An 8,942-nucleotide genomic window follows, 5' to 3' on the forward strand; every position below is an offset into this window, starting at 1 on the left:
ATGGCGTCAACCAGAACGGTAACTTTGACAACTTCTGTTGAAAATATCAAATCTTTGCAATGTATCTATTTGAAATTCCCTAATTCTTCCTACGATTCTCTTCCCATGCATATTCTGAAAATTTTGAGCCAATATCTTGAACGAATAGACGAATGGATAGCTCAAAATAGGAGAATATGCTACACTGTGTAAAATATGAATTTTGCTTTGTTTACAATTCAACCATGTGCAGTTTTTCGAGCACAGCGTTCGTTTTCACACCTAACGTATTTTGCTTGATTTCATCTAGCCACTTTGTATTGGTGACAAAGACCACTGGTCATTTGATTCTAAAATGTATGAGGAATTCAAGGATGTAGGTATCGCAGATAAGTTTGAAATATACGTGATGTTACAGGCGTCTCATAACCGGTGTACCTGAAACGTGATTTTGTAAACACTATCCAATATGGCGGAAAGTTCACTTCGGCGTTCGTGTTTTCGTTTTTCCCAAATCATTCTAAACGATTCTAGGGTTATCGGAGCCGTTTTGGAATGATCATTGGTGATTTCATAAAAGACAGATACCCGTGATTACTAATATGCTATTTTTGAAATTCAATTCTCCGAGTAAATATCCGAAAGTTAGATTTCAAAACATACTTTAAATAACGCCGTGAGTGGTGATTTAGTAATGTGTAAAAAATGGCGACATTTACGATGTACCTAATTTTCAGAGGTCATGTTCAGTACTTTTGCTTGGCCTAAAATGCCAGTGGATGATATCACAGAACAGGGAATTCCCCACCTTATTTAAAACTGTAAAGTGGAGTTGTTAGGGCGATGTATTTTGAATTTTATTCGACTTCAAAGTGAGGGTTGTAGAGGAGGGACATATATGTCCCTGTGGCATCCAGGGGGTTTTGAGCAGTAGTTCGGTTGTAACATGGCATTTCAACATTAATGTCGGACGGAGGCCAAACACGACACAGGCGTAAGGTTTTCCACTTGATCAAAATCCACGATAACAGGAATTGTTACAACCAGATCATAAAAACGGGGCGAACCAGGAATTCGAACCCACGACCACTGAATTCTCTTGCAGCGCCTTAGGCGACTTGAAAGCCCATACCCCCTTTCCTTGGAGTTCTAAATGGCAAACTTTTTAGTCTCGCTATATAAGCTAAATTTTGATCATGAAACTACATTGTTTCAAAAAGAGCAACATTTCATTCATAAATACGCGCCTAAGTTAAATGTAAAGGCGTAAGTTATTTGTCCATTGTCACCTTGGTATTGTGACGTCATAGTTTCCTAAATGTTATGACGTCACGTAACTATATGTTACTACTTCATGTCCGTTATTCAGTTATGGCCTGATGAGACTCGTACGTGGTACGAGTTGAAAGCGCTAGCCTATTTAAACTGTGTTCAATCTTACTCCACTTATTTAATTATTACTATAGAGGGTTTTCAGAGTTATCCCGTCATGCCGTGCGCGCCGCCATGTTGGTTGTATTCGCGTCCCTAGCAACAATATAGCGTCATTAGCAGCACACTCGCTCTGCAATCGTGGGCGTCTATCTGCTCCTATTTGTCATCTCGCAATCGTCTGTAATGGATAATTACGCTAATTTATTGGACAAAGTATCTCGTATAAGATATCACGAGAAGACTGGTGTGATCGACAAAGAAGATCCGTACAGGATTCCGAAATCGAAATGGAGTGACGACCACAAGCATTTGCCGGCAACTAACTACATCGACATCGTCAACTATCTGGTATTCAGTCCCAGTCCTTTTGGTAGTTTATCAGACATCAGAAACTACAGGAGCTTGGAAGCATATGATAGATTTGTATGTGGTTGGGTACGAGACATTGTCTCGTATGTGCATTTGTCCGTCGAAGATGGAAAGGCCATTCACGTTGTGAAGTCAAAAGTAAGTAAACAACAGCTTACCTACATCCTATACAACTGCTACTGTACAAGAGCCAAGCCAATACATAAATGTGTGTTTACGTAGTGATAACATTCGGGTGGGTTACGTGGATATTATAAAGCGGTTAGACAAATTAAATAACAGCTGGAGATAATATTTCAGACAGAATCCAAAATGTCTTCAGCAAGTCATTGAAATTATACACATGCAAATTACCTTCACAATCCTTTCATGAAACGTCTAAATGCTCAGTCCATTATTATGAAGTATTAGAATTGAGAATACTATCATTTTCATTCACTTTTTAAATGTAAATTTTATATCTGAAATAAAATTAACTCCTCCACTGTATGTTTACAGGTAATGCATTCCCAGCGCTTGAATGAAGCTCCATTGCACCCCTGGTTCATCACTGATGACACGGGCAAAGTTTTGTCAGCCCAATTGTATGGCAGGTTTGGGAGAATCGTGCACACATGTAGCAAGTGTGATGTTTGCTGTTGAAGCTATTGTTAGACTAAGGGAAAGTACCACCGTAACACAGGAACCAGCCTACTGGAAACTTCCAGCTTTGATGAAAAAGGTTGAATATGCATCTTTAAGAGACATTGATTTTACCTCTTCAAAGACATTGAAGAAGAAACTTGACTTATTAATTGATGATTCATCTGCTACATGTTCAAGTTCATCGAGTGCTAAACTTACCCATAAGTTAGGACCTGCATCTACACAGAATTTTGACACCTTTCTTCATATTATTAATGCAGACAGACCATCTTGTCTAGCAGTTCATAGTGATTATAGTGATCAATATGTACCTGTACCACTACAACCACAATTTCCACAAGTGATTCCTGAGCTGTTTGATGAAAGTCTAGTTGGCATCCCATATAATGAAGTTTTAGAACACTGTCAGAATGTTTTAGATCAGCTGAGCATCACAGAAGAGGAGGTTACAGCAGTTGAAGCAGCAACAAAGAACCAAGCAGGTTCCCCACTTTGGTTTCAGTTCAGGGCTGGACGTATAACGGCATCAAAGATGAAAAGCGCAAGTCGTACATCATTGTTGGACCCTTCTAGGAGTTTACTTCGCCATATCTGTTACCCGACTGAGGTCAAGTTTTCTAATCCAGCTACAAGATGGGGATGCAGCCATGAGGTAACAGCAAGGGATGCCTATGAGAAATTATCTTGTGAGCATCACCATAACTTCAGTGTTGAGGAATGTGGTTTATTCCTTAGCTGTGAGTATCTTGGTGCAACTCCTGGTGGTATTGTTGACTGTAGCTGTTGTGGAAGGGGCTGCCTTGAGATTAAATGTCCTTACTGTGCAAAGGATGACTTAATTGATAACAATATAGTATACTTAGAGAAAGTTAATGGGTCACTGCAACTGAAAAGGGACAGTCAGTACTATAACCAGGTGCAAACACAACTATTTGTAACAAATCATGATTATTGTGACTTTGTTGTTTGGACAAATGATGATATTTTTATGGAGAGAATTACACCTTGTGTGGCCTTCTGGCAACCAGTAGCTGATCAGGCGATGCAGTTCTTCACATCTGTTATTCTACCAGAGATTGTTGCACGACACTTCTTGAACACCACATGTGAAAGGGTTGCTCCAGAAAGTGTTGGGGAAGAACTGTTTTGTACATGCAGGACACCAGAAGATGGAAGCAAGTATGTTGGCTGCGATGGGAAAGAATGTACAGTGAGATGGTTTCACTTCAAGTGTGTTGGTCTTGTACGAAAACCAAAAGGAAAATGGTTTTGTAAAGATTGTTGTTCAAATAACAAAGGAACGAAGCGCAAACACAATAGTGAAGAGTGATGTGTGATTTCAGTAACTTTACCTGATCCTTTTAACTTTTCAGTGTGACTCAGTCCTCACTGTTCTGTAACTGAGCTGGCAAACCATGTCTTAATGAAACTTGTTCTCAAAAGGATATTCATGCGTTATAATGTTGCGCATACAAAATGTACAAATTAAAACTAAAAAAAATACTGACCATTTCTCATGTTCAGAATTAGATTTATTCCTACATTTGACAGATTGTACATTGGATCAGTAATTCAAAGTCATATGTATGAAATATTTGCTGTTGATCTGCCAAGTAGGTCAAAGACATACTAACACTTGTTCAAGATAATTTTGCAGCAAAATCACCAAGTTAAAAGAAATATCAGTAATCACATTTCAATGTGAGGTTATTTCATTAACAATTAGTTTTATCTGATGTAACTGCATGACCTGTTTGAATGATAATACATCCATGATGAAATTATCAATTCATATTGTTGAAACATTTTTTCAAGTGAACCACAGTGGTGCTTGGCACAGAATGAACATGGGCTAATCTGAATCAGATGTATTGCCTATGCAATACAATGGGATTTTAGGTAACACTAAACATGTCTAGGTGGTTTTATTCCTAAATCATAATAATTATGAAATCATTAAACACACGACATTTTGTTTTTGTATTTAATCTTTTACAAGTCTAAGTAATAAACTTTCACTGGAATGGAACAACTGATGGACACATGTTGGTAAGTGCACAGCAAACATGGGCAATCTTATCAAGAAGTGGAACAGCATCAGTACTCTTGGTCATCAGGTAATCAATGGGAACAGTGCTGCTGAGTATCATATATTTTTGACGGACACTACCAATAACTCTTTCTACATGAATTCTCACATTGGCAATCTTTCTTGTCTCCTCAACTTCAGTGCCACTTAACTGTGGTTTACCTCGTGTAAAAGCTGGGATCCTTAACTCTGCACCACAAGAACCAATAATTTCTTGTATATCAAAGCCTCTATCTGCTAATACTATATCACCATGTAAAAGATGGTTGGTGAAATCACTATTACTTGTCAAATAGTTATCACTAACACGACCTCCCCATCCCTCAGAAATGTAACTTACAGAACCTTGGGGAGTGATGCCAATAAGATACTTTACAGTATTATGATGCTTGTACGTTGACCAAGTCTGCGTTCGAGCTGTCAAATTGGATGGCCTATCAATAAAAACCTCAAAACAATCTATTATAACAGACACTCTGCGTCCAAAATACCTTCTGAATATCATTGGCATTGTTTTCCATAATTTTTCTCTATCAGGCCAGAATACAAGTCGTTTCAAATTGATGTACAAGACATCCATCACCTGATTAAATGTCCTGGAAATAGTAGCTTTACTGACACCAAACCTATAACTTAGGTCAAGAGTGGGTAAATTCAATCGGAGTCTCATTAGTGTAATAATAAGCTTTTGAAATTTTTTCAGTGATGAATGTGAAGGTTGACTAATTCCATATGATACTAGATTGAACAATGCAAGTAGTGATACAAAGGATGGTAGACCAGTATAATATCGTACTTTATCATCATCACCATCAAAATCTTCAGTATTATTTGCTTTCATTTTATGCACTATCTTCTTTAGTAGAAGATTCTCGTGTTTTAAAGATTCATTTTCTGATTTAAGAATGTTAATTTTAATCTTGCAACTTTTAAGTTCCTCTTCAGGTGTAATGTCCTGATCCACTGGTTCAGCATGTTCAGCATCCGGTTCTGCCTCACTTTGTTGCTCTTCTTCATCAAATCGCAGGTCAAGGAGTCGTGTCGCCTCCTTGCGTCCCTAAATAACAAAGAGCAGTAATTTTTAGTAAAATACATGTATTTTAATTACACTGAGATAACATGTACACTTAAAGCATGACATTGATGTTTTCATATTTTTATCCCAAACAGTGTTCAAAATTAAACATGAAACTCAAGAAGTCCTGGCAATAAACCTAATGTAACCAAATGAAGATAGAGGGGGTACGTTTTTTTACCTATGCTTTATAGCAACAATAAATTAACCTTGCAACCCTTAATTTTTTTCCCATGTGTGTGTGCCATATTTCTACCACTAGACAAACCACAATCAGCCTAATTAACATTCTTAGTTAAGTTTACCTGTAGACGGAAGAAACGAGAACCCATGTCGCCTTTGTCGCCCTTGTCATAGCCAAGTTTCACACTAGGTATCCAACCTGGATGGGTGTCCTGATACAGGGCTGATGGAGAACCTGGAGAAGATTATTTATTTATTAACATTAACCATGACGTATTTACAATCACAACAACACAATTAATTGTATGGAGGCATATGCAGTTCAGACATGCTCCACATTGTTTACAGTTATCAGTGACAACATTTAGCCTGATGGCCTGGTTGAAATAATGACCACTGATCACCTAGGATAGTTATATTGTCACCTTAAAAATGCTACTGCAAAGACAATTTAAAAAAACTTATTAATGTCGTACCACAATCTACCTTCTATCCGTTTCAAATATTGAAAGCATACTCGGTTTCGAAGGACGGCGGAACATAATTTCGCACTACGAAAAACCTACCTGTCATACGCATTTCAAACTTACCGCCGACAAAATGATCGCTGCACACACGCATGTATCGGGTGTCCTTGAATGCGAGATCTTCCCTGTTGACAGCTGCCAACCACAAACGGCGCCGCTTCTGACTGAGATCCCTCGTTTTCTCATCACTGTTATTGATTACAGCAGGGAATCTGAAAAAACTCTTCTTGTCTCTGTTTGCACGATTGCTGCAATTTATAACCGCACACGAAACAGGCATAACGGCAGGTTGAAAATAATTCTCCGGCGTGTTTACGTTTCGCGCTTGTTTAGGTTGACAACCAACATGGCGACTGGGAACATCATGGGAACTGAAACCCTTATATATATATATATATATATTATATATACAACCGGGCAAAAGAAAATGCCTGCCATTCTAATATCTCTCCTGTGTACAGTGAAATTGCGACCCCCGTGTTCCTAATTAAGACGTAATGTGCACGTCACCTGTTGTGAGACACTCATTGATATGATGCATGTAGTATCGCCTAACTGTTTCACTTCGCTATAAAAAATATAATATTTGATAAAACTACAGATTTCAGATCCATAAATTTTCCCTTTCTAAAACGTCCTATTGACTTTCTGTCAAACCAACAGGTCTCACGTTGTAATGACCTGGGTGTGTCGCATCGCGTACCAGCTGTGAACAGACAATATATCAACTTATTTAGCTCATCTGACTAATGAAGAGATAATTTGATGACACGATTGACGCTAGGCTGCATTCTTGAGGTGCATCCATATCGTGGCGGTGGAGGGAGGGTTTTAAGGGGTGGGGGGATATTTTGGAACGGACATCATGGCAACCTCGACGACCAGATCTTCAATGATGACGTTCAACCCATGCTGTTACCATTCCTTCGCCAACATCAGCAGGGAAAACTCGTACAGCACAACAAAGGTAGGCCGCACATTGAAAAGGTTCGCCTGGAATTCATCGCTGCGCACAACGATTCCGTTATGCGGTCACCAGACTCAAACCCCATTGGACTCTTGTGCGATCATCGCTATTAAACATATCTGTGAACTAACTCACTATGATCATGACGATACCTGCTTAACGCTGCTCATTATACAGTCGACTGTAAAATTGCTACGCGCATGTTCCTTCAAACGTGATTTGCACGTCACTTGTTGTGAAGACCGCCTCCGTGGTCAAGAGGGGGAGCGTCCGCCCGGAGAGCGGAAGGTCCGGGGTTCGATAACCGGCCGCGTAATACCAAAAGACGTTAAAAGATGGTACTTGTTGTTACTATGTCTGGCGCTCGGCATTAAGGGGCTAAAACAAGGACTGGTCGGCTCGGAGTCAGTATACTGTGTCTGAGTGAGGTATTCATGTTAAACTGCGGCATGGTATCTCAGTGAGCTAGCACTATAAATCGGCATCAGTCCGGACCAGTACAAGCAGCCACACACACACGTGCATGCACGTCGCTATATAAGTGCAATAATCTTGGACGCGACGTTAAACCCAATTTTACCTCCGTGGTCAAGAGAGTTCATATTAAAGTCAACAATAATAAATTCAAAAACTGCTTGTTTACGCATTAACACAAAACATTGTAGACAACAATATGAAATCCGTGACATCGTCCATTGGGCATGGCTTACTTGTTATAGCTCGTGGAAACACAAATGAAAAAGAAATTACTCGGTCATCAAATTCCATGGAATCACTTGCAGTTTATTTATAAAACACATTAACGATATGTGAAGCATAAATAAGATGTCATTTAACCACATATTTAATGTTATTATTGGATTCATAAAACGCTGCAACCAAAACGTAACAGAGAAGTCAACACTGGGGAATTTCAGTTGTCTAACTTAACGTCTTTCACCTGACTGGCACATCAGAACACCGTTGTTGGTGATAGAAAGAAAGAAACACTCAGCCTACTGTAGCCAAAGTATTTAATGTGTCCCAGACCACTAACACTTGTGTGGGTAACAAGGGCATGTTTTGCCTCCTTGCCGAACCGATGTCATATCGGCTGCCCAGGACTGCTTCATACAGATACGGCATTTGCTGCAAACGAGGAACAACAGCAATGTCAGGTTTGGGATGGATAACTAACAGACAGGGCGGAACCAGATGGCCTGTTTTAACGCAACAACGTCGTCAGTGGTGGTGTCCCACGTTGGGATGCCAGCCTGTTCAAACAGTAGGGCATGTTTGTGCAAGTTGTTGTAGTGTCTGTAGTTCAGGATGACGCTGTCGTCTGCTGCGATGTGACTTATTCTATATATCGGGTTTCAATCTGGTGATATGGAAGGTCCAGGAAGACATGGATATTGTGGTTCCGTTGGAATACTGCTGTTAAACGTTGCATACAGGTTGAATATGATACGTACTCTTATTTCGTTCAGTACTCAGAGTTATCATAACCTTGACCTTTGTCTGTTTGTTGTTTAACGCCACACTCAGCAATATTACAGCTAATTGGCCTGTAAATAATCGAGTCTGAACCAGACAATCCAGTGATTGACATCATGAGCATCGACTCACGCAATTGAGACACGATGACATGTATCAACCAAATCTGACCACCCGATCCCGTTAGTCGCCTCTTAC

General features: G+C 39.5%; 1 protein-coding gene across 1 annotated transcript; it reads right to left on the minus strand.

The window, feature by feature from the left end:
- Nucleotides 1-4,442: 4,442 nt before the first annotated feature.
- LOC124138638 lies at nucleotides 4,443-6,648 on the minus strand. The gene is made up of 3 exons (XM_046505375.2): nucleotides 6,365-6,648; nucleotides 5,897-6,009; nucleotides 4,443-5,573 (listed from the first exon to the last, which is right to left on the minus strand). The coding sequence occupies exons 1-3, from the start codon at nucleotides 6,579-6,581 to the stop codon at nucleotides 4,443-4,445; spliced, it is 1,461 nt and encodes a 486-aa protein (XP_046361331.2). The 5' UTR covers nucleotides 6,582-6,648.
- Nucleotides 6,649-8,942: the final 2,294 nt, after the last annotated feature.

The sequence above is a fragment of the Haliotis rufescens genome, unplaced genomic scaffold, assembly GCF_023055435.1.
Source record: "Haliotis rufescens isolate VD_foot unplaced genomic scaffold, xgHalRufe1.0.p SCAF_17, whole genome shotgun sequence".
Lineage (NCBI taxonomy): Eukaryota > Metazoa > Mollusca > Gastropoda > Lepetellida > Haliotidae > Haliotis > Haliotis rufescens.

Coding starts and splice junctions, on each gene's coding strand:
- LOC124138638 (XM_046505375.2), bottom strand. CDS start 6,581: ATGCCTGTTTCGTGTGCGGTTATAAATTGCAGCAATCGTGCAAACAGA. Junction 6,010..6,364: donor CAGCGATCATTTTGTCGGCG/GTAAGTTTGAAA, acceptor AATCTTCTCCAG/GTTCTCCATCAGCCCTGTAT. Junction 5,574..5,896: donor CTCGTTTCTTCCGTCTACAG/GTAAACTTAACT, acceptor TTTGTTATTTAG/GGACGCAAGGAGGCGACACG.